General features: G+C 41.5%; 1 protein-coding gene across 4 annotated transcripts; it reads left to right on the top strand.

Moving 5' to 3' along the window:
- On the top strand, positions 1 to 26,214 carry MAPK15 (mitogen-activated protein kinase 15). Of its 4 annotated transcripts, none has more exons than XM_037380794.1 (14): positions 1 to 327; positions 3,476 to 3,574; positions 4,025 to 4,054; positions 6,688 to 6,778; positions 7,329 to 7,459; positions 7,617 to 7,780; positions 8,703 to 8,842; positions 10,114 to 10,171; positions 15,050 to 15,187; positions 15,440 to 15,545; positions 18,524 to 18,821; positions 19,285 to 19,436; positions 23,109 to 23,336; positions 24,896 to 26,214. In XM_037380794.1, exons 1-13 carry the CDS (start codon positions 151 to 153, stop codon positions 23,313 to 23,315), a joined length of 1,791 nt encoding a protein of 596 aa, XP_037236691.1. In that variant the 5' UTR covers positions 1 to 150; the 3' UTR covers positions 23,316 to 23,336; positions 24,896 to 26,214. The 4 variants fall into 4 exon arrangements, with proteins under 4 accessions (XP_037236691.1, XP_037236690.1, XP_037236687.1 ...); XM_037380793.1 differs by having other exon boundaries at positions 2 to 327; positions 23,109 to 23,341; XM_037380790.1 differs by lacking the exon at positions 24,896 to 26,214 and adding an exon at positions 24,513 to 24,801 and having other exon boundaries at positions 2 to 327; positions 23,109 to 23,341.

Below are 26,214 nucleotides of genomic sequence, written 5' to 3'. Positions count from 1 at the left end.
ACACAGCAGGGCGCCAGGGCGGGGGAAGGGAGGAAAGAAAGGAGGCGGCAGCGGCCTGCCCTCGCCTCAGGCACCGCGCCTCGCCTCAGGCGCCGCGCCCGCCGCCGCCGCCTCCCGCCGCGGGGGGCGCGAGCTCGGGCCGCTGGGCGCATGCGCCTGGCGGCGCCTTGTTTCCATAGCAGCGGGAGTGCGTCCGTGCCGAGCCGAGCCGAGCCCCGCCGAGCCCGCCCGCCCTCCCGCCGCCTCGGCTCGTCCGCCATGAGTGAGCCGGAGGTGGAGGCTCTCGTCTCTCGGAAGTACGAGATCAAGAAGCGGTTGGGCAAGGGGGTGAGTGTGCCGGGGGCCTGGGGGGCGCGGGGGGACTGGGCGGGGGGTCCCGCCTTTCCCTGAGGCCTCCTGCCGCAGGCCTGAGCCGCGCTTAGTGCTGGAGGCCCGGACGTTTATACAGCTGAAGAAAAACTGGGCTTTGAGATATTTATTGTGACTCATAGAGAAAAAAAATCATAAATCGTAGCTTGATAACTTTTCTGTGACTTCTTATAGTCGTTACACAACTAAACTTCAGAGGAAGTGTTATGTGGTAGCGTGTGAAACTGAAAATACCCTTAAATTCCCCATCAGGCTTCCCCCCCCCCCCCCCCCCCCCCCGGTAACTTACGGCCACACAAAGCACTGAACTACTGAACTTGCCTGTACACCTGGTTTCCAGTAAAATGAATCTGAGTCTCAAATTATATTCTGTTTGTGCCAGCCAAATTCTTTTGCCTTTGCCGTAACCCCATTGCTTCAAGGATTTATGCAGCATAAAATATTTTTTTTTCCGCATAAATTTCATATTTTTGTATGTGAACCAACGTTAATGCCTAAGATCTTTATTCTCAGGCAGCCTCCAAACCTTTCCTGTTTATCTGCTTTTCTGTTCTGGCAGCCCTTTGCAGTTGTTTAGTTGTGTTGATACTGGAAGTTAAATATTTCGTGTACAAGGGGGCACTTCAGAGGAGCTTATTTTCTTCATTATCCTCCAAGACAATGCTTTCATTTTCTCCTTTTAAATTCACATTGATCTTTCTTACTGCTGTAATTCATTCTAAGTTTGCCTCTGACTGGAGGTTTTGTGGATAACTGGCTAGCTGAAAAAGGTCACATAGACATAGTCCAGCTGGCTGGACAAAAATGCACATCGCTCTCAGCTTATCTGAAGTAAAGCAAAAATACACTATCGTTGGCTGTTCTTGTTACACAATAACAGGAAGATTGCGGTGGGAAAAGAATGTTGCAGGTGGGAACAGATAACTGCAGAAGAGAAACTAGGGGCGGGCTTGATATTTAGGCAACTAACCAATAATGAGCTTAACTTTTGTAATATGTATGAGCTAATTATAACAAGGCATAAAAGGTGACTGTAAGGCACAATAAACGAAGTCTGCTGATCACTCATATTGAGTGACTGTGTCTTCCCTCCGTCGCGACAAGGTTTGATGCCATCTTGTTATTAGTTATCACCTTTCTCCCTTCGCCAATGGAATATATTACATCTTTTAACATGCTAGGTTCTTTGAACAGAATGACATTATTCTTTCATCTGAAATGTCAGATTATTTGAGAGATCCATTTGAAGACTGTTCACAAACATAACTACATACATTCACATCTTTAAAGGACTTTAGTGGTTTCAGGTCCATCATCACTGACATTATCAAAACTACTAGTCAAGCTCTTGACTTAAGTGCTTCCAGTCTCCTAAATACCTGTGTTTCCTGCCTCTTTTATGAGAAAGTTCTGTATGTATTGTGATTGCACACACCTAGTGTACTTACCAGAGCACTAAAAAGGCTGTTGGAGTCCCTGAAACAGATGAGGATTGCCCAGAATATAAAGCAGAGAAGTGCAGCAGCAAGGGAAATACACTGTTCCTGTACAGTTTGGGGTTTTTTTGTTGGTTTTGGTTTTGTTGTTGTTGTTGTTTTGTTTTTTAACTAAAATCTGTGTTGTCTACTAAGGGAACAGGAGGTTTAACCTGAGTTTTCCCTATTCTGGATGACTCTGTGATACTTTGCAAAAGGTGATTACTTGGTCTCCCTTGTGATACAGAACCAGTTTTCTTATTTTTAGGTCACAGATTTGAATTTTAACTTTCCACATTCTAGGAGATGCCTTACATCTGCACAGTGGGGTCATTCCTCATTCAGAAATGCCCAGTTAATATTTAAACACTTGTAGAAAGTGAAGCAGCTGTAATATGAGATATTGAGTGATTTTCATGCTTAAATACTCAGATAGCAACATTGAGGCAGACTTCCCAAGAATATGTGTGATCCCGGAGTATGGGTTCAGGTCCTTTGCTGTGCATCAGGAATTACAAACAGTTGGCATATAAGTATCTCAGATAAGTGCTATAATACTACTACACTGTTGGCAATTGGGATGGCTCTTTCTTTCCAAGTAACAAGTGACAGGATGAGGGGAACCAGCCTGAAGTTATGCAAGGTGAGGTTTGGATTGGATACTATGAAAAATTCCTTCACCAAAAGGGTTTTCAAGCACTGGAACAGGCTGCCCAGGGAAGTGGTTGAGTCACAGTCCCAGGAGGCATTTAAAAGACGTGTAGATGTGGTGCCTGGGGACATGATTTAGTGGTGGGCTTGGCAGTGCCAGGTTAACAGTTGGACATGATGATCTTAAAGGTCTTTTCCAACCTAAATGATTCCACAATAGTGTCACTACAGGCCTTGGTAAAAAGTGCCTCTCCATCTTTCTTGTAAACTCCTTTGAGTATTGAAAGGCCACAATGAGGCCTCCTCAGAGACTTCTCTTCTTCAGGCTAAACGCCAACTCTCTCAGCCTTTCTTTGCAGAAGTGTTTCAGCCCTCAGGCCATTTTCTTGTCCCTCTCTAACTGATCCATGTCTTGTGCTGGAGACCCCCGAGCTGGACACAGTGCTCCAGGTGGGGTCTCCAGACCAGAGCAGAGGGGGAGATTCACTTGCTTTTAAAGGCTGACTAAGCTTCTTTTGTTACAGCCCAGGATATGCTTCGCTTTCTGGGCTGCAAGTGCAGACTGCTGGCTCATATCCAGTTTTTCATTAACCAGTACCTCGAAGTCCTTCTCCACAGGGCTGCTCTCAATCCATTCCTCCCCCAGTCTGTATTGATACTGGGGATTGCCCCGACCCAAGCGCAGGGCCTTGCACTTGACCCTGCTGAACTTCGTGAGTGTGTACATCTACTATTGGCTGCTTTGGTGGCCAGGATGCTTGACCTTGTGGACCTTTGGTTGGAGTAAGTACAGATGTTCTTAGTCCTTGACTCAACCAAGTATTGCCCATTGGCCTAATGTCTCTTTCTTCTGCGTAGCTGGTGATTACCTCCTCTTTCAGTCTCTGTTGAGCACGTTCTTCTTCCACCTTCCACACCAAAGGTCTAAACTGTGCTTAAGGTGTCATAGTACACTGTTCATCTGTCCTTTTTCTCCATAGGCTTATGGCATTGTATGGAAAGCAATCAATCGCAAGACAGGAGAAATAGTTGCTGTTAAAAAAATTTTTGATGCTTTCAGGAACAGAACGGATGCTCAGGTGAGAAATCATTGTTCTAACATGTCCTGAAAAATGTGGTGGGAGTTCATAGATATTTTCAGGATTTATATCTCGAAAGGTGTTAGTTATTTGACAATTATGCATATAATAATACAGTCCACAGCTGTATTAGGATAAAAGGGAGAAATAAATATCAAGCTTTGTATATTATGGCATCTACAAAATACTGTTTGATGTCCCTGAAGAAAAAGTGCCTTCATAGGCATTCACTATTTGATTCTCCCTTATGTTATGGTATAGTGTTTAAGCACAGAGAGCATACTTGTGACTCTCTGGTGAGCAACTGGGTTTTTTCTAGCATGTCTACTATATAAGGGTTTGCTTCGCTTTAGAGATTAGAATGAATTTAACCTACTCGTGGGAAGTCCATAGTCTGTTCTGTCATTCTGTTGAGGTGTTAATAAACTTTTTTTTTTTGTTTATTTCTAGAGAACATTTCGAGAGGTTATGTTCCTGAAGGTAATGTCCATTTCCCCCCCTCCTATCTGACTTTTAATTATCTCAGATGTTGTACACCTATTTTCTTCCCACTGTTTTTCAAAATGCAATGATCAGTGTTGACAACTCTATTCATTTCTGCACCATCTTGGCAAACGGTCTTTCCATGACCAGATAAAAGCACCTGAATGAAATGGAAAGTTGGTCTTACTTTTTTTGAGATAAACCCTGTTCTTTCACCATTTTTAGCAGTATGTCTGTTCTAGGATCACCATATTGACTTGCACTTTCTGTTACTTCTTACTTCCTTGTGGGTAGAAAGTGTTTTTCTTAAATTTTAAATGCCATAATCCAGAGGTGGGGCTGGGGTGTGGAAGAGATTTGCATGCCAAAATTTTTTTCCTTCATCATGTGAGAAGCAACTTGACCACTTGAAATAATTAAAGCAAAACTAATATGGAAGTTACGTATGGAATTCCTTAAGGCTGGTCTTATTTTGATATAATTGACCACACACTATGCCTAATTACGTTATCAACGGCAGTGGCATTAACATTATCTGTCCGTTCCTCCATAGACTTATTGTGTAGAAACACCAGTGTTTCTGAATAGTGATAATGTTATAACTATGATTTTTCTAAGGACACAAGCCAGGCTGGGCTCATAGGAAGATGTATTTCCTAAGACTGTCAAGTATAAGCAGGAAAGAGATGAGGTTTTTTACTTTTTAATTATTCTTTCAGCCTGAAGCAGAAGCTGAAAACTGAAAAGCTAAAAAGATATGAGAGCAATTCCTTAGAAGTTAGTTATCTGTAAGTTAGATCATCTCTGAAAGTATAGCACATCTGGAGTAGATGGGTGGAGAAGGAGTTGGGAGAAGAAGGATATTTCTGCTGAAGGAAAGGACTAGTAATTTTGGGAGAGGGAGATTAATGTGCTATTATGCCCTTACTTTCACGTCTTTTGGTGACCAATAGATTTAAGAATTGTCATTTTCCCCTCCTATTTTTGAAGGTATCTTACAGCTTTTTCTTGAGGTTCAAGACTGAGAGATCAGAAAGGGAAAGAAATAAGAAATACTCTTTCATTGATTGGTAACCAGGTGCTTTCTGTGCACGTTACTTCCTGTGTGTAATGATTGCTTAGTTTAATCTGTATGTTTATCATATGAGAATTTGATGGACTGGATGAAGTTTATTGTAATTGAGAAGTGTTGATGTTGAATCTAGGCATTTTGGTGATTCTCTTCTGGGTGATATATAATATGCTGGTTGTCAAGCTGCTTGCAGGTTTTATGTTTATTGTTTAGTATAGTTGTAGGCCTATTTGGTGCATTTTGGGCCACATTTTAGAATGTCATTTTTGGTGATCAGTGAGAGCATTGTTCTTTAAGCAAAACTAAGTAAGACTGGCTCTGACCACATTTTTTTCAAAGTGGGTTGTTTTTTTAGTATGGATTGAAACTTTTTCTTAACTTTCCGTTATCAGTTCCGGGGCAAGACAGTGTGAGACAATGGGGTTTTCCTGCAGTGCGAAGTAAGTTCTTAAACAGCTCAAGTTACATGGTCAAGACTGATCTGCATCTCTAGAAAAATAGCCCTTTTGGGTATAAAAACTTTCTTTAGATTATTTGGATAGGTATTTTGAATATTGTCCTTAGAATAAGTGCAAGGGTATTTGATGGCCTGGTTGTATATTACTGCTTTGTAAGTATATTTTCATGGGTTGCTGCAGGTGAGTGTGTTGGTTTGTGGATTTTTCTAGATGTAATACATTATAACCAATTTATGTTTTGGCCTCAGAGTCCAGGAAGATGGTGCTATTTGTAAGAATGTGCTGGAGATAGCTTAATATTATGATATTTTAGACTGTTCATAACTGAATTTGTGACAGAAATAGATAAAAGGTCTGTATGGCTGGTTCAAATAACAAAAAATTCATTTATGTATTTTAGATATAAGTGTAGTTTTATGGTGCAGCTATTTGTACTTTTATACCCAGGGTAGTTCATGAAAATGTTGGCATACTGTGAAGTGTTCAGTGTCTCTAGGTGCATAGAAGTGTTACCTATAGGAAAAAAAAGTTGTTAAGACTGAGGATGAAGTAAATGATCTTGACGGCATTGTAAGTCTCCAAATGTGAGGACAGAATTCACCTGCGGTTTAAGATATCTATTTTTAGGTACTGTTTGTATGCTGACTGCCTGATTTCCCATTACAGTCAGTTCAATCAATGCAGCCTGTAGAGTGTTTCAGCCTGCTCTCAAATAGATACTTTTTGGTTGGGTGGGTTTTTGAATTATGAATATTGATGGCAACTTTGTTCTGTTTTCACTGCCATAATGATTTTTTGTGTTCATTAGGAAATAGAAGGTGCATAAAGCTGAGTGGATTTTATTCACAAACGCTATAGAGGGATTTTTAGAACTAGTACTTTGGACAACAGAGTTGTTCGTTGATTGGTTTTTTTTTTTAGGTTAACTGCCTGGTTTCATACTGTGGAGCAAGCTTAAATCCTTTGTTTTTAATTTATTTCAGTTGAAGCATAATGAAGGAAATAGCATGTTAATGATTGTTCTAGGCAATAATACAAATGAAATTATAATTCACAGGCAAGACACTTGATTTTGACAGTTGGGTCCCTTACCTCTGCAGGAATTTGGAGAACATCCAAATGTTATCAAGCTGCTTGATGTTATCCGAGCTCAGAATGATAAGGACATCTACCTCATCTTTGAGTCAATGGGTGAGACTTAGCATTGCATCAGCCATTTAAATACAGCCTCTCCTACGAGTTATCTTTGTTCCTTACTTTGATAGTAGTGTGTGATGATTCACATGACTATTCATATAAGTAGACCTATAAGTAGGAGCAGTACAGGCTGTTTTGTATATATATGTCAGTTGTAACTAGATGGATATAGCAGTGAGGCTTTAAAGGGACTAATAATTATATGAGAACTGGCTGGTTGAGATGAAGGAAAGACAGCAGTGAGCAGCAAATTAGCAGGCTTATAGAGACAGAAGAGTTACATATGGAAGGAACTGTGCAATTTTGTTATAACAAAAGTATGCAATAGTAGAAAAGTTACTGTAGCATGAGCTGCAAGTCAAACCCATAATACAGAGAGATTGCACTACTATTAGTAATGACAGTGTTAACTTCTGTTGAAGATGCACTTGAAAGATTACAGTTTGGACAATGGTCTAGTCTGGCCTTGCTTTGAAGAACTTATATTCACAACTTGGTAATCTTTTACTGATGTTAGATATATTACTGATGTAATATATTACAGAGACAGATTTACATGCTGTGATTATGAAGGGGAATTTGCTGAAAGATATCCACAAGTGTTACATTCTCTACCAACTCCTGAAGGCAACTAAATTCATCCACTCAGGAAATGTTATTCACAGAGATCAGAAGGTATATTTCAGTCATAGTATTTATCCTTCACTCAAGTTTTCTGTTAAACACTAAATGGAAAAGTATGAAAAGAATGAGACTAGTAAAAGAACCTTGATAATAATCTTCTGCCACTCAGAGAGTAAAAAGCTTATTAATTTTCCTTTGTTCAATTCAGCCTTCAAATATCTTACTGGATGCAGACTGCTTTGTTAAACTTTGTGATTTTGGGCTGGCCCGTTCTTTATGTCAGATGAATGAGGACCAAGGCAATCCTGCTCTAACGGAATATGTGGCAACACGCTGGTACCGAGCCCCTGAGATCTTACTTTCCTCTCGGAGGTAACTGCTTAATGCGAGCGAAGGGATGGGATTTCAAATTTTTTTGGCACTGGGAAAATATATTGTCTAAAAGTCTTAAATATTTTCATTTTAGATGTCACCAGATGCAATGTCGTGTCAGCAGTCCATTCTGTCAATATGGATTTAAACTTAAGTTCTGCAACATAAAAATCTCTCATGACATGTACATTTCCTTCCTGTTTTTTTAGATTGTCCATTTACATACATTATCAGCTCACCTGTTTGTCATCCATTCTCCCACTAGACTTGCTTTTTCTCCCCTTAAATCTGCGTTTTTACAAAATTTGGTTGAGTATTTCAGTCCTCTTTTACAAATTTAATGAGAGTTCTTTGATAGACCTTCAGAAAATATGCTGTAATCAGATGTTAAATCAGCTGCCTGTTAGTCAGGATTAGTCCTTTTTTTGACTTAAATATACAAAATCTTATTGATTGGAAAAGAAAATAAATACAGGATGGGTTAGTATCCAAAATTTGAAATGCGGCTGTTTTGCAAACTGTCATTTACCTATTGTTTGACATTTACTTTAGTAATAGTAACTACTTTCTAGATAGATTATGCCCTGAAAAGTCAGTTGTTTCCAAACAGCAACTCCTATCCTCACTGTTGGTCATGTGAAAAGTATCTATTACCTTCTCCTGGCATTTACCTTTAATATATTTCCTTTTATGGTTTCCTAGAGTGTATTTTAGTAGGATAAATCTCCTTTCTGTTTTATGCTCGCAAGCTTCATGATTCCTGAATCTCATTCACTTTATAGTTAAAACCTGTGAGCATACATATTCAAGGAGTCATCAAGCTTGTTTTTCTAGCAAAATAAGGTAATGTAGATGATGTGAATACCAGGTACAGAAAAATATTTGCTTGATTTAGTCCTAACTGTTCTATTCTTATTTGTAGTTACACTAAAGGTGTAGACATGTGGAGCATTGGCTGTATTCTGGGAGAGATGCTACTTGGAAAACCTCTTTTTCCAGGAACATCAACAATGAATCAAATAGAGCAGATCTTGAGGGTCATTCCTGCCCCATCCCCAGAAGGTAAGACTCTTTTATGGGGAAAGTTATTTAGAGAAAAGATTAAAAGGGTGAAGGAAAGCAGCCCAGCTGGATCAGGGAAGAAGTTATCTCTTGCAAGTTGTTCCAGCTTTCCAAGGAAATTAAAGACTTAACTGTGAAATGTTAGTGTTAGAGGAAAATAAGCCCATACTTCATTAGATGAGAAACAAGAACCAGGCCTTCAAAACATTTATGAGATTTCTAAGAGGATAACAGTTTAAAACAGAGTATCATACTTCAGTGGGACTTGTGTAGTAAAGGTAGATTGGACTTTTTGGTCTGGAAATCTAAACACGGAAGCAAAAGACCAAGTAAATATGTGTTAAATCTAAAAGGGATGATGATGATGATTACGATTGTCTTCTATGAGATCCAGTCTAACAGCCCATACACTTTATAAACTTCTCCAGTAAGTTGATACGTTCTAACTGAGCTAGCAGTTTTTTAGAAAAATAACTGCCTTCAGTTTAAGGACATCACAGTTTTGGAGAATTTCGTCCAAGCTTAAAGTTATTTATAGTTTTTATTAGAGATTTGGTTGCAGTGAATGAAATATGAGTGGAAATGCGTGTGTGTGAAAACACCAAAACAGAAGTTAGAAGAATAACCAGCACTAATAACAAAAAAAATGCTATTCCATTCTCAGCAATACAATTGAGGAATGTGTTGGTAACGTCATCGTGAGAAGGTCTGCATTCTAAGAGCACAGGACAAATGAGTCATTAACAGAAGGTCCTGTGTCCTTACCGCAGGAAAAAGGCTGCAAGGTTGCAGCTTATAGCAGACACAATTTCTATTTCTTTTAGCCAAACAAGTGAAAACAGGCACTTGTTCAACAGTTATTGCAAACACGGAAAACCAAGCTATGAGCAGCAGCTTTGCCTAGGATTTATGGGGACCAAAGAAGCAAGATTCTGAAGAAAAAAAAAAAAAAAAAAAAAAGAAATATCCCTTATTCTCTGTGTCCCACACAAGTGATCCTGGCTAGATCATTTGGCCTCACATAGCTTGGTGCTTCTGCATATGTGGGTATGAGTGCAAGTTTATGAAATCTATAATAGAATGAACAGGAATTGAGAAAATCAGCTTAGAAAATTTGCAAGTAAATATTCCATCCCCCTTCTGTAAGTCCTCTCATTGAGTGTTATTAGGATAATTTCCAATATTACTATCAAATATTTGCTTTCCTTCATAAACTGTGTACCTCTGGTATTTGTAATTTTGGCATTAACAGTCTCCTTTCATTATTGCAGATATTATGGCTATACAGTCAGATTACAGGGCCTCAGTTATTAACTGCATGAGTTCCCGGTAAGCCTTCTATGTTTGATGTGTCTCAGAAGTCAACAATCTACCGTATGATGTTGGCAAAAAGTTCCCCTGAAGTCACCTTCCAGTGTTCACCAGTGGAAATGATGTCTGCTCTTTGCGGATTCACCTCCCTCTAGGGAAGGGATGTAAAGTTTTTTTAAAAAAATAATGATGGAGGGTTATGAGAATTTCAATGACATAATCTGGGAATAACAAAATGGGCCTACATTCCAAGCTATTGTCATGTGTGCTTTGTCAAAATTAGAATATTTTCCTATCCTGAGTCATTTGGGTATCTGATGTCATCAGTTCACACATGGAAAGCCTGAACCTGTTTAGGCTGACAGCTTCATTCCAGCTGCTTAATGACTTTCACTGATTTTTTTTCCTTTAATTTTCTTTTTCCTTGTCTCTCTCATACTTCTTTCACATCCTCCAGTTATGTACACAGACTATCCCATTATTCTGCATTTATTACATACCTAATTAGTAAACGTTAGTAAACTTAATGCTCTTACACTATCCTATGGCCATAAGAAGTTACTTACCAGTCTCTAAGTATTCTCTACTCTTATCTGTCATGACATCAGTGGGCATCCTTCTCACTGGGGAGTCTGCAGTACGCATAGCCCAGCAATGTGTGGGACTAGTTCTCTGAACACTTACTGATACGTTTTATAGGTTTAGGTTACAGTGGCTCAAACCATGAGCTGTAGCAAGTCTGTTGATGTTCACGTGAACAGCATATGTGTGTGCATGCTGACTTCCTCATCTGGCATCCTGGAGCATTATTCCCTTTCATTCAGGGATGCCAGGATTCCTTTATCAATCTGTGCCACGCAGTTGAGCAACTGAGACCCGTTTGTCCCTGCTGATTCAGCTGTTAGCATGACGTGTTTGACCTTGTCAGGGGGAAGTGGATGGCCACAGTAGCCTATAGGAATTTCCCTTGATGCAACTTACAAATGTTGCTTCTTGTCCTTTTGTTGTGCACCGGTAGTGGGATTGATTGCAATGGAGTTAATTTCTTTCATAGCAGTTCATATGCTGCTATGTTTTATATTTGTGACCAAAACAGCACTGATAACACAGCAGCATTTCAGCTGCTGCTTAACAATGCTTGCAGAGCCCCCACAGCAAGTAGGCTAAGGGTTGGCCAAAGACTGGGAGGGGACCCAGCTGGGACAGCTGACCCTTCAGACCATATTCCATACAATAGAATGCCATGCTCAGCAATAAAATGGGGGGGGGGAGGGGGAGGAATTTCTCTGAGGTAGCTGTTGGTCAGGCACTGGCTGAGTATCGGTCTGCTGGTGGGGACTGCTTTTGCACAACCTGGTTGTTTGTTTTTTTCCCCTTTTTCCCTTTTTCCCCCCCTTCCCCTTACTGAATTGTCTTTATCTTGACTTACGAGCTTTCCTTGCTTTTGCCCTTCCGATTTTCTCCCCATCCTGCTGAGGAGGAGAGACTGAGTAACTGGATGGGGTCTTAAGCTGTCAGCTGGGGTCACCCACCAGAGTCCTTTTTGGCACCCAAGATGGGGCCACAGGGGTTTGACATCACAGTGGATTTGACTGGAGTGTGCTAGACTGGAATTTGTAGCAGTTACACCTGTTTAGCTGTTGCTGATCATAATATTGATGTATTCTCAGCACGGGCTTATTTGTTCCTTTACCTGCTCCATGGCATGCTTCCTGTCTTGCTGTACATCAGATTTGAGGGCTTGTTAATGACTGCTTTCAGCTTTTGCACTTTGCTGTGGTGTTTAGCACTTTTTTTGTGTTTTGCCTGGGAGAGTTATGGTAAAAGCACTGCCCTTGAGCCTCTGCTGGTATTTAGGCCCTGCACTGGTTCTGTCCCAGTACTTTGGGAACCATCTTGTGGATACAATTAACAATTGCTCCTCTTCTCATCCGAGAGCCAATTGGTAGAGGAAGTAAAGAATTGCACCTTCCCCTTCTTCTTTCCTGGGATAGATATTTTTTTTTCCTGCCTTGTTAACAATAGCTCTTCAGTTTCTTGAATGTCCTTGGGTAACTAGAATGCTCTTATTGGTATATGTCAAGAATCTGATTTTGACTTTTCCTAAGGATAATTGACTATTTGTGAATGCCACACAGGGATATGCCCTGAGGTAGTCAGGTTATGTGTCACAGGTTGCATAGGAGAATTTGGGCAGGTACCTAGAGCAATTTTCATGTCCAGTGGTGTAGGACTTCACACCCAAACAAGTTTGGCATCCTGCTGAAGTGACAGAACACTTGAAGAAAGGATGCCCTGTGTCAAAGAGACAACAACTTCTCACACCATGCTGGGGCCTGGCCTACACCTGCCTTAGTGGGGTGAAAGGGTCTCTGGATCTGAGGACATAAAAATGGGCAGTGTGGCTAAGTCAGAGACCCAATCCTCCATAATAAGAGTTGCTCCTAAACAATAGAAGAGGAAGTGACTTAGTAAGGGAGGAAGAAGCTTGTAAGAGGGAGCAAGAGGAAGAATGAGAAGAGGCAGCTGGTTCTGCAGCAGAGCACTCACAAGAACAGGAGGGAGAAGAGACAGAAATCATGAATGAGTGCAGAAACTACCCAGTCCCTATCCCTGAATGGGCTGCAAGATATGCAGAAAAATTACAGCTGTCACACAGGTGAGGAGATTTATCACCTGGTTGCTCTGATGCTAGGATACTGGAGCCAGTGTTGAGTCAGGAATTGGAGCAGCAGCTGGGATGTCTGGGGAACTGATAAAGGGATCAGAAGAGCAGCAACAATCTGCAGCTTCTGGAGGTGACTTCTGTTGAGTGTGGAGGTGAGGTATCCCCTCAAGGAGGACCTTGTAAACTACTGAAGCAAGTGTACCACTGTTGAGGGAGATACCCAGCATTAAGGAATTGGTGGTGGACGTGGTCTACAGCAACCTGGGCAATAATCAGGGCTCCATAGATCTGGGTGAAGCCCAGTGCACATGGTCAAAAGTTTGTACAGAGCACACCAACATTGTAGATCAGCACCCTGACAATACTCGTACAGACATTGAGGAACCAGCTGTAGACAGACTGGTTGGCTAGCTCTGGCAATACAAAGAGAATCTTTCTACCTCCCCAACCCTATGGTGTTGCAGCTATAGAAAAACTGTCCCCAAAGTTCTAGTAAATTCAGAGAGAGTATGTTTTCCTCCTCACCCATACCGGTTAGTGTCTTAGTTATCAGGAGTGCCACACGGAGTCAGCCTTTCTCTGTTCAAAGGAAAGAGAACCGTGCATGCCACCTTGTGGTTCTGTATGCATGACCATGGGGAGGACTTGAGGAAGTGGGATAGTGCATCGATCTTGGACTAGAAACTTGTATATGTGAATTGCAAGGAAAAACAGCAGCCAAAAAGGGTGCATTCAGGAAGGTGCCTGCTCCAGTTGCTGTTGGGCAATTTCCCAGACACAGTGGAAGGACTGATACTACTTCTGATCCTGGTTTGCAGTTACACGAGTTGGGTAATGAACGCTCTGACTAGGAGTAGAGGGGCCATGCCTCCAGCCAAGCAGAGCAAAGGCATAACTGGGTTTATTGGACCGTATGGATTCAATAGTCTGGCACATTGGACCCACAGGAGTATAAGGCTCTGCTGGATACCAGTGCACAGGGACCCTAATGCCATCAGGATACAAGGGGACAGAACCCACCTGGATTTCTGGAGCAACAGGATGGTCTCAACTGTTACCTGTGTTGGAGGCTGAAGTGACTCTAACAAGCACTAAGTGGCAAAAGCATCCTGTTGTGACTGATTCGGAGGCTCTGTGCATCCTTGGCATGGACTACATCAGGAGAGGCTACTTTAGGGACCCAAAAGGGTGCCAGTGGGCTTTTGGTGTAGGTGCCATGGATACAGAGAGGATTAAACAGCTGTCTAGCTTGCCCAGCCTATTTAGTGAATCCTTCTGTTGTAGGCTGCTGCATGTCAAAAAGCAGCAGCATGGGCAGGGAGGAGTGAGCAAGCAAGTAGGTGGGGGCTTAGTGGCCAGCTGGGGACAACCACCACAGCATCTCTGAGAAGAGCTCTCTCATTTCTATAACCCTTCTCTGAGTAGTGAAAGACAGCAATTGGAACTCTCCATTAATTCCTGGCTGAAATGTGATGGTCAAGTGGCTAAGTTTCTGATAGATGGCTCAAGCTAGGTAAAAGAGCAAGTGAAATCTTAGCCTTCAAAACTGAGAAGATTTTTTTCTGAACCACTCAGTCCAAATTCTATGTTCAGTGATGGATCATTTTTCAAACTAAAAGAATGTTGTCATAGAGTAACAAAATTATTTGAAATATCAATAAGTATCATGTTTTAAAATTGATTTTTCAAATGTATCAGATGTTCTTGTGTTTGTTATGTTAATAATTATCTTTAGGATTTCAAAATGCAAAACCAGATTTTTAAACTTCCTCTTCTCATTGCGAATTATATAGAATTTTTGTGGTCTAAGGGCTGGATTCATGGGGTCTTTAACAGTTCAACTGCAGCATCCAAGTTAGGAGTCTGGGCTTCCTGCATTGTCAAAAGAACAAAAGAATGACTTGTTGTCCAGAGGACTTGTTATTCCCCTGTTTCTGATACTGTCTGATATCTCACATTTTCCACTGAAAGAAGAGAAAGAAAGACTAGACTTGCAAGTTAGGCATTTCACAGAAGTTTCTAACACTAGGGAGGAGGTACTCAAACCTAATCAAAGGGGTAAAAGACTTTACCATACTCACAGGCCTATACTTCGGTGTTCCAGGATTATGATGTACTATTTGTGAGTGAACTCTGGAGTCAGGTGTCACCTTGATGAGATCCACAGAACTGTAATTCATGCCTTCACTGTGAATTGGGTGCTTATGTCATCATTTTCTGACTTCTAGGCAGCGAGTAACATTTGAGGAGATCTTACCATCCTCCACTCCATTGCCTGCCTTGGATCTTCTGAAGAAACTTTTAGTATTTAACCCTGATAAACGACTCACAGCAGAGGAGGCTCTGCAGCATCCTTATGTGAAAAGGTGAGAGTAATGCCAATGTGCAGTTTACCCTGATGACTTCTGAGATGACAGACCTGCTCTTGGCACAAGTTTTCTTTGTATGCATGGTAAGGAAAAGAAAAAAAAAAAGACAAAAATGATTCTTCATTTTCTCTAACCCTTTTTACACTAGAGGTTACACTAGATGATTTAACGATCCTTTTTAAGATTATATTGATCTGTTGTGCTGGTTTTAGTCTTAATGAATTACATTATGTGTTATCATCTTCTTAGGTTTCACTGTCCTGCCAGGGAGCCCTCTCTGGACTACGACGTGATTCTTCCTTTAGGTGATGATATCCAGCTGTCTGTGGGAGAATATCGAAATAAGTTATATGAGGTAATTTCTCTTGTTTTCCACAGTCCTAATCCTCCAAGTAACCTGCCATTCTTGCACACACTTCATGAATTCAGTCATTTTATTCTGTTTACATTCCCCTGGTCTTTCCATACATGCTTACAGTTAAATCTTGGTGCTTCTTATCAGTCAGCTTCATACTGTCATCATTTTTGAGAGATCTTTAAGTCTAGATTTCTGCTGGGAGAAGTCTGTAAAGCCTGATGTCTGAGAGACTGTGTTATTATTATGTTATTTTTATGAGGATATATTTTATTAGGATATTATTATGTTAATATATTATGTTGGATCCAACAGTGCAAGAGAGGTGAGGCTGCTGCCACTTTGTGTCCCCAGATCCAGCCAGTAGCAAGGCTGAAGATGCATTCTCAGTAGGCACACACACTGCATTTATACATGGCTGGCCACAGGGATCACAAACGGGCACTCAGAGCACTCACACATAGACATCACCATCAGCCTCATTCTGCTCCCTTCTCTGTCTGAGCAAGGTGGAATTCAACTCGTGAGGATATATACACACACACACATTAAAGGTGGATCCCTGCAGCAGCTGGTCTCAGGCACTCCATCTGCTCAGTAGCTGGTCCCTGGATCCCAGTCTCCTGAGTTGCTGGCACTTGGATATACAAGCCCCCAAGGCTGCAACCCTACTCCAGTTGCTGGTACAGGCCATGCACACAAACAGCTGGCCAGGACTTTCCAAGTCCCTTAGCTGACCTCTGTTCCCCCTGCCCCCAGGTGCTCTCACCCCTGGGGATGTGCACGTGCTGTCACACCCTTAGAGACCTGCTCACCCCCTTGCTCCCAGGCTACTTGATCTATTCACCCATTAGTCTGACTTGATGTTTGCTAGCAATCACATGCTCACTTGCACACCTGCACTCTCTTCAGTTGCTGGCACCCGACACATGGGCCTGATCTGACACAGACCTGTGATCTGACTCCAGCTGCTGGCACTCACATCTGCATACACACACGCACAGACGGAAGAGACAGCCTCCCTTCCAGGAAGGAGGAAGGATTTTAGTAAGAAGGTAGGGCAAACTGCATTGATCAGGCGCGTGGCATGGCCAGACAAGCTTATTGACCAGCCAGCTATTTACACAGGACTGGCCATTTTTATACCTCTTGCCCCCTGCTTCCTGCACTTGTTCTTCCTCAAACCACCTAAACTCCTCTTTTCCTCTTTTGGCTCCCACCTTAAACATTCCATAAGTCCTGTGTGATCCCAAATGGCTTTCCCCTGCATCTCATAATGTGTCTAACCCCTAGACAGCAACCTCCACACCTCCATCTCTTGCCACTCCCCCATCCCCTGCTACCCTTAATCCCAAAGGTGATCCAGAGAAATCCTGATGACTTGTGATGAGTTTCGGGTCTGGACAATGGGGCCGATGGCTTTGCTGGGACAGCCCTGGCAGGGGCCTAGGCAAGGTGTTGAGTAGCCCTTGATTTGGGTTCCTGTCTGTGGTAGTGCATCCCTGTGCTCCTTTCAGCCTGTTGCAGATGGGCCTTTGATGAGCTGATGGCTTCCATGAAAAGGGGTCAGGGAGTAGCTCAGCAGCATATTATTTGGGCTCCCCATCCTGCCATTGTTTTTCTGAGCTCCATTGTGAGCGTGCAGACAAGCTGTTATCGCATAACCTAATGCTGAGGTTTTTTTCTGGAACATAAGTACCATTGCATGCTGCACCACATACACGGAACTATCAGATTTCAGAATAATTAATGAACAGAGGAGGAAGAGCAAGTGAAAGATCAATGTAGCTGATGTACTAAGAATAAAGGACAGTGATGTCTTAGGAGCCATATTTTGAATGCATTGACATGGGGGAAATAGTATTTGAAAAATCAGGAAATGATGCAATAATCAAGCAAACAGAAAAAAGACCTCTGCAAAATGTTCAGTTGTATGGGGAAAAGGAAAGATACTCCTTTTGATACCATTTGGTATATGTGGTAAGATCAAAAGGAAAATAAAAAGCTGTACTTTCCTTGTAGGCAGTGGGACTGAGTGCACCCTCAGCAAATTTGCAGATGATGCCAGGCTGAGTGGTACGGTTGACATGCCTGAGGGGCAGGATGCCATTTAGAGGGACCTGGGCAAGCTTGAGAAGTGGGCCCATGTGAACCTCATGAGGTTCAATAAGGCCAAGTGCAAGGTCCTGCACCTGGATAAGGACAGTGCCCAGTATTAACACAGGCGGGGGGATGAAGGGATTGAGAGCAACCCTGTGGAGGAGGACTTGGGGGTGCTGATGGATGCAAAATTGGATATGAGCTGGCAATGTGTGCTCACAGCCCAGGAAGCCAAGCATATCCTGGGCTGCATTGAAAGAAGCGTGGCCAGTCTTTAGGGGGAGAGGATTCTCCCCCTCTCTCTCCTCCTTGTTTCTTAGCCTTGTACCTAGAATATCTGTGACCAATCTATTGGCATTTAGAATACCTTTACTACCTGCGCTTAGTATTCACTTTACTAGTTCATCTGCTCATGGCTCCTAACGCTCTTACCACCTTGGCAAGGATTCTGTTGCTAGATAATAGCAGTAGAGGTAGGTGAGAAGTAATTGCGAACTAACCAAAATGAATGTTGCTCTGACTCTTAAAAAATCAGCTTTGCAAAGTTCTAGAAAGGAATGGTAAGAAACAACATAGTTTTAACGTTTTGGGTATATAGATTCTGTCTTTTCCAAGGCTAATGTCCATTTTATTTATTGGTGTTCTGCCGCAGGGTATATCCTATTCCAATCCTTTTTCTTAATGCTTCAGCCTATTCTTTCTCTCCACTGAGAATAGCATTTCTATCGTCTTTCCAACCCTGTATTAATTTTAAAATTATACTTGTTACTTTTCCTGCTAAGTAAATTGCAGTTGTTTGTAAGTCTTTGGTTTTATGTTTTGTTCCTCTGCTCTACTATGTAGCTGAGTTAAGTCTAACCAACTTTTGCTTTTTGTAGGTGATCCTTGGAAAGAAATTAAATAGTCATCCAAAGGAGCAAGTGCAGAGAGAAAACATTCAACTAAGTCAGTCTGAATCCAGGCCACTTCCAGATTCCAGTTCTGTGACTTTACCTACCAGGAAAGGCCAGAGACAACCAACTCTGCCTCTTCTAAAAACTTCGTATGTGCATGCTGGAACTACAAGTAGTGTCCAGCCAGAAGTATCCAGCCGGAGTGAAGACTTAGGAAGAGCTTTATGTCAGAGATCAAAGATCAGTGTGATATACAATCCCATAACACACACTGTTGTTCAAAGTAGGTACTACCCTTCTACAGTGGGATGTAATCCACCATGAGGCATTATTATAGGGAAGAAAAAAGAAAAGAGATTGAGTGGGGAAAAAAATTGGGAGTATCTACATGGCAAAATGAGAATGTGAAAGTGTGGGAGGAAAATGACAGAAGAACAAAACACTGTTGAATGAGTTTGGGGTGTATGACATTCTCTTTGGCTCTTTCCTGCCTCAGTATTGACTCTGTGTTCCTTTCGGTTTTCTCTTTCCTTCTCTACTGCTGTTACCTTTTCCCATTCCCTTTTGAACTCTGGGGTTTTTTTGCCTACTACATTCTGATTTTATTCTGAGTATTTTTGTTGTGTTTGTGAGATGAGGTGAGATGGCAGGGGCTAACTCAGTTTTTATGTTCTGTCCTTGCCTCAGTTAGTGTGTTCTGTGTCCTCATGATCTTCCTACTTTCTCTCATGGTTTTTCTTCTGCAGATAATGCAAATTCTGGTGCTGTGATCAGGAACTGTTCTGCACCACCTTTTCAACAGGCCAGAATCTCCAACAATAGGAAACTTGAGAGACGAATCACGTGGGCAAATGCGAATGCTTGGCTACCTCCTACAAGTGTACAGAACCTGTATAATGTGAGTAGTAATGCTACCAAAAAAGCCAAACCCATCCTAACTTTTGATAGACCAAAATGATATAGACACAGAATATCTTGATTTGCAACTTTGTGAAGACACCTAAATGAGAGGCAAGACATATTGCTCTGTGAGTGAGCAGATTAATTTTTTGTCAGTTAAAATTACTCATGACAAAGATATACACTGCATTTCTGTTGCTTGTATGTGGTGTCAGTCAAATGGTACCAGTTTGACAACCAACTCTGCCTCTTCTAAAAACTTCGTATGTGCATGCTGGAACTACAAGTAGTGTCCAGCCAGAAGTATCCAGCCGGAGTGAAGACTTAGGAAGAGCTTTATGTCAGAGATCAAAGATCAGTGTGATATACAATCCCATAACACACACTGTTGTTCAAAGTAGGTACTACCCTTCTACAGTGGGATGTAATCCACCATGAGGCATTATTATAGGGAAGAAAAAAGAAAAGAGATTGAGTGGGGAAAAAACTGGGAGTTTTTTAAACTTGAGTGGGGAGTTTGATAAGGCAGTTGGGCTTGTATGGAATATGTTTCTTTTACTAGAGAGCTGAAGCGTGTGCTCACTGTAGAGTTTCTGCTAGTAGGGAAGTAACTAGACATAATTTGCCTCTAATATGGGGGAGATTCACATAGATACTTGCAGTCTTCAGTGTTGCAATACCTACATTTCAGGTGTTTAGTCTACTAATGAAGTTTATGACCCTGAGTTTAGTGCCGTGCATGAGGCAGAGCGTTGAGAGGAAGACCACTTATAGTAATCACCAGGAAATGCCAAGGGCACAGATGTGGCTTAAACATGACATCTCCGACATATGTAATACTGATCTTCAGCTAGCCTGGGTTAATAAACACTAACTTTCTCCTGCAGTTTTAAGTTTAGCCCCAGTCTTTCAAAAACCTATCACCTGTGACTTGAGCAGCAAGAGTATTTTGGTGCCTATACGTTTATGCAGAAGTTCTGTGAATGACTGTTGAATTTAAGTATGGGAATTAGCTACTTCAGAGAACATGAAGGAACACAGCCCTTTTGTAAATCTAGGTCTCTGCCTCATTAGCAGTAAATTTGTTTTTCACAAAGATGAATTGTAATGGATCATATATGTCAGCTAACTGTAATAAAAAAGAAAAGTAAAAATATCTCTGCAGATCTTCTGCCTCTGCTTATTTTTCCCATCTTGAGTTTTTAATGCAATGTCTTTTGAGATGTGCTGAGATATATGACTTTTTTTCCACTGCCCTTTTTCTAGAGGAAAGGCTAATTTTGGACTCCATTCTACTTTCAATTTTATCACTTCAGACAAGTGAGGATTTCAACACCATTTCAGACTTACCAAATTGTTAAGATTGTCAGCAGCACTGAAAATGCCCTTTGACTTTTAGAATCACAGATCAGTTGCTTTTACATTATCTTCAATGATGGCTTGTCCTGTCCAAAGTGTGGAGGTAGCAAATTCTTTTTTTAGCCAAATTGAGACTGTTGGATATTCCAGGCTTTGGAGAATTTGCACTACCTCTGTAGTCAACGTAATGGATTGCTGTTGTTGAACACTGAAAAGTTTCAGTCCTGTCCTCTCTGCTCCTCCCTCTTCCTTGTTCTTGGCCACATTTCCTTGTAAAAGTTCTTATCTTCATTGGGTTCTTAAATGACCTCCTTGCCCCTGCTTCTTTATTTTTCCTGAACTAGTTGTCTGCTGACTAGCTCAAGGAGAGTCAAGCCAACACAAAGTGATCAGGGGAAGAATATGGGAGGAGGCACCATAGATTACCTTTTTTGTGACACTGAAGATTGACTTGTTTGTTGTGGGACTTTCTCACATCCCCACAAAAGAATACTTTAGTGTCTATGTGCTGGAGCTCCAAACCATTCAAAATATATGCTGAGTGCAGTTGTGTGAAGGGACTTGTGACAGACACCACTATCCAAGATGAGTTGGGTGGGATCAATATCACATTTACCTTAAAGGAAATTATTTCTTTGAACACAGCTCTGAATGATCTGAACCATTTCAAGCTAGAAACAAGCTGCAGACACTTAAAAGTCAAGCTTGTTCCTACTGGATCTCTTTTTAACTGTTGTGATTGATACGAAAATACGTATGAGTAACTGCTAAAAGGAGACATAATTGCCAGTAGCTTCCAAGTGTGTCCACATGCACACTTAGAACCCGTCTGCCAGCCCCTTTGCTTTGGAATCCTATTGAAACTGTTTTGAGAGTGAGAGGAACCATTTATTCTAGAAGTGTGGAGCAAGTGTGGAACCATTTATTCCACAATATGAGATTGTGGAGATTGCCGCATGTGCAGATGTACATACAAACAATGCATTTTGAAGATTCTTTGGGTAACTGTGACCAACTTTCTGTTACTGGAAGAGCATAATAGGGAGATCACCCTACACATGCCCTGTGCTTTATATTTGTTCCCTGAGAAGCTAATCCTGATTAGTGTCAGAGACAGGATATTGTGGTAGAAGGTCATTAGCATTGGATGCTTCCATTGCTGGTGGCAGTGGTGCAGCTGAGGGGAACTGGGGTTGTTTAGTCTGGAGAAAAGTAGGCTCTGGGGGACCTTATTGCTCTCTATAATTACCTGAAAGTAGGTTGTAGACAGGTGGGGGTAGCTCTGTTCTCCCAGATAACAAGCGATAGGACAAGAGGAAATGGTCTCGAGTTGCACCAGAGGAGGTTTAGATTGGATATTAGGAAAAATTTCTTCACTGAAAGGGTGGTCAAGCATTGGAACAGTCTGCCTAGGGAAGAGGTGGAATCACCATTCCTGGAGGTGTTTAAAAAATGTGTAGATGTGGTACTGAGGGACATAGTTTAGTGGTGGACTTGGCAGTCATGGGTCAATGGTTGGACTTTATCTTACAGTCTAAAAAAGACTATGATTGTGGCTTATCTTAAGTGAATGTTGACTTTTCCATCTTCCTTATTCAGCTTCAGCAGGAGCTGAAAATTTCTGATGTTCCAGTTTGCTCTGCGTTCATTTTCAATATCCTATCAGGCTCATGAAACATTTTTTCTCAGCTATTTGACCAGGAAAGACTCCTATAATGGCTGGGGTGACAGCAGCCAGTGCCACAATAGTGGGTGGAAACTCTTGCCTTTCAGTTAACTATAGAGGTTCACAAAGTGTAAGCTGCAGTGAAATAGCTCTCCTTGTGAACTGCAGATTCAAATGTATTATATTATTAACCCACCACAGGAGCTGATAAACACTGTATCCATATGCAGCTTCCAAGTCACAATGTCTTGAAGTAATTTCATTGACAGAAGCCAGGAGTATATATTGGGGAATTACGATGATGATCTGTCTTTTGTACATATATTTAAAACATTCACAACTGTTGAAAACAAAATACTAGTCAAACAGGCCTTTAGACTTGTGTTCTAGCGCAGGATTACTTTGTTGTATCTTGCTCCAGTGCCACTAGTTCATTCCTGATACACTCATTCTTAAGCCCTTCTCCCTCACGTCGTTCTCACCATCCTATTCTTGATCTTACAGAACAGTCTGTTTTGTTTATTATTCATATGGCGTTAATGATCTGTCCTACTCTGCACCTGAAGGAAAATTTGTATTCCTTATTTGGATTTTAGAAAGCTGAGTACAGGTTACTAACTATCTTGGCTGGCCTTTCTTGCACAGAATCCAAGAAATACTCAGTTTCAGAGCAAAGATGTTCATCCCCTTCTGAAGCCCAGTAAAAAGATGTTCCAGATTACTGCAAACGTGGGAGCTGCTGGTGATCCGAAAGCATTCATGGGCAGTTACTCCCAGGCCTATGGAACCATATGTAAATCTGCGCTGCAGAGCCTTCCGATATCAAAGTCCTCCCAACAATACCAGCAGTGAACATGGAAGCATTCTAACCAGGTGAGGTACGTGATCTCATCAGTCCCCTAACTAAACCAGTGAGAGCAAAATATAACAGGCATTTGACAGTTAGTCCAGCTGAAGAGAAACGCTTTATTTATTGCATGGAACAATGTACTACTTTCCTCTGGACAAACCAAACGGAAAAAGAATCTTACCCCTTTGCCTTTGTCTTACCAGACAGGGCACAGCACTATTTGCTCCCATACCATGAGAACAAAGAATACTGTCAGTTAATGATCCTTGTTTGAATTATTGCAAAAAATTACAGAAAATTGCAGTATTCTGATACTTGAATATTTAGACTTATTCAGATACATTCAGGGCCTATGTGAACCTCAACTGAGGTTCAACAAGGCCAAGTGCAAGGTCCTGCACCTGGGTCAGGGCAACCCCCAGTATCAGTACAGGTTGGGGGATGAAGGGCTTGAGAGCAGCCCTGGGGAGAAGGACTTGGGGTGCTGGTGGATGCAGAATTGGATGTGAGCTGGCAATGTGCACTCGCAGCCCAGAAAACCCAAGCATATCCTGGGCTACATCAAAAGAAGCGTGGCCAGCCTTTAGAGGGAGGGGATTCTCCCCTCTGCTCTGCTCTGGGGAGGCCTCACCTGGAGCACTGCATTCAGCTCTGGGGTCCCCTGCACAAGACAGACATGGATTGGTTAGTGCAGGTCCAGAGGAGGGACACAAAAATGGCTCAAGGCCTGGAACACATCTCTTATAAAGAAAGGCTGAGAGGCTTGGGGTTGTTCAGCCTGGGAACAGGAGCTGGAGAAGGTTCCAGGGAGACTTTATTGCAGCCTTTCAGTACTTAAAAGGGGGCTTATAAGAAGGGCAGAGAGACTTTCACCAAGGCCTGTAGTGACAGTAAAAGGGTCAGCGGTTTTAAACTAAAAGAGGGTAGGTTTAGACTGGACATAAGGAAGAATTTTTTTACGATGATGGTGGTGATACACCAGGTTGCCCAGAGCAGCTGTGGATGCGCCATCATGGGAGGTGTTAAAGGCCAGGCTGGACAGGGCTTTGAGCGACCTCATCTAGTGAAAGATGTCCCTCAAGGCAGGGTGATTGGACTTAGGTGACCTTTGAAGGTCCCTTCCAACCCATTCTATGGTTCTTCAGCAGTTTCAGGTGCACTGCCTAAATGTAGATTTACCTTTCCTTTTTTTTATGTAGATTTACCTTTATTTTTTGAGTGGAACAGGTAACCAGCTGTTCTCTGAAGACCAAGAAGACTGAACTCTTCACAGATAATCTTAAAGCACTTCATTTTGGTTTCCACTAATTTCTATGGCCCTTCTAGGGTAAATGAACATAATCAACAGTGGCTTATTTTCATTAATATCAAGTAGAAAAGCATTTTAAATATAGGTGGGATCTGCTGTAATATTTAATAGCTTACCTACCCTGTAATATTGTAAATATTGTAATAATAAATACTTTATATTCCACTACAGAAAATCTTTGTCTTTCAATCAATGTTTTCTGTGTGTGAAAGGGAAAAATAAGGGGTATTTTGTTCAGTGAATAATAGTAATATATTTTTTTTTTGCTTTCAGAAAGCAATGTTCCAAGAGATACTACTCCTGAAACATAAAGATGTTATCAGGCAACAGTGGGACTATAGTAAACTTCAAAACCATATTCCTGTTTTAATGCTGATTTTTCATACGTTGTCCTCATTAACTTGAAGTTCTTGTAAGAAGGTTCTGTCCCTGAAATTTTAACTTCACCTATGATAAATGGTTGTTATTCCTGAATGTTGGGACTACAGTTACAGAGAGGACTGAGACACTAAATTCCAACATGTGAGTACCACTGCCATTGATAGAACATCCATTTTATCTTATAGTGCCTAAACACCAAAGGCTAGTCCAGTTAAAAAAATATACATTCACTTCTGGTACCAGGTGTAGGCACTTAAGTCTGGTAATACTAGCGAGCTGGGAACGCAGCTCACAAGGGAAGGCCTGGTTTATTCTGATATATTCATAACCTAGGCATTTCCTCTCTCAGGTGCAGGCAGACACAGGAAATGGCAATGACAGGGGGAACGTGTGTAAGCAGTGCTCTGTGCAGCACGTTGGCTCTTGCGAGTCTAAGGTGCCAGTTCTCACGCACGGAAAAGGGAGCCTACTGCTTAATTTGGGGTTGTGACTTCCACTGAAAGCCTAGCACCTAGCAATAGACAATACAACGCGACACCCAAGATCCTCTGAGAGCCCAGTCTCAGACAGATAGGTGATAGGCTGTAACACTAACTTTTTACTCCTAAAATGGCTTTTGTTATTAGCAAGTGAATTAGTTATTCTGCAGTATTTATGTACACCTATAATATCTGGTAATCCACGGATCATTGAAAGAGATGAGTTATTCTGGTTCTGGTCAGGAACATACGTCTACACTGAACACAGCAAGATAAAATTCTAAAAATCTAAACAAATACAGCAAAATTCTAAAATGTTAATGTAATCTGAGACTACAGAAATAGTTACATTTCTAACTGATCTGTTACAGAACGACGCTGGAGCAAGTAGGTTTGGGAAAGGCTGGGGAGGTATGGAATGACATGAGTAAAAATTTCACAAAACAGGACTAGTGTTTATATAATAGGATATATCTATATAGCCTATCTTGCTCTCCAGAGTAAAATAATCTCTGTCTGTATCATCCGTCAAATAACGACTGTATTGATCATTACAGTTCATTTTGGGACCCACCAATAACGGCATCTGATTCATTACTAACAGCAGACAAAATAAGTATACATACAACATTCATTTATGAATTTGCACATATGTGAGAGATGATGAGTGGTACCTGAAATGGTATACATTTATACAATATGAAATAAGCATAAGAAAGCAATTGCAGCTTT

Source organism: Falco rusticolus, chromosome 3 (assembly GCF_015220075.1).
Source record: "Falco rusticolus isolate bFalRus1 chromosome 3, bFalRus1.pri, whole genome shotgun sequence".
Taxonomy (NCBI): domain Eukaryota; kingdom Metazoa; phylum Chordata; class Aves; order Falconiformes; family Falconidae; genus Falco; species Falco rusticolus.
The sequence above is the reverse complement of the archived record's forward strand: the minus strand, read 5'-3'. Positions and strand labels throughout refer to the sequence as shown.

Excerpts from the sequence above, each read along its gene's own strand:
- MAPK15 (XM_037380794.1), top strand. The coding sequence starts at position 151 with ATGCGCCTGGCGGCGCCTTGTTTCCATAGCAGCGGGAGTGCGTCCGTG. Across the intron at positions 8,843-10,113 it reads TCCTGCCCCATCCCCAGAAG|ATATTATGGCTATACAGTCA; the intron begins GTAAGACTCTTT and ends TCATTATTGCAG. Across the intron at positions 19,437-23,108 it reads GTGTACAGAACCTGTATAAT|AATCCAAGAAATACTCAGTT; the intron begins GTGAGTAGTAAT and ends TTTCTTGCACAG.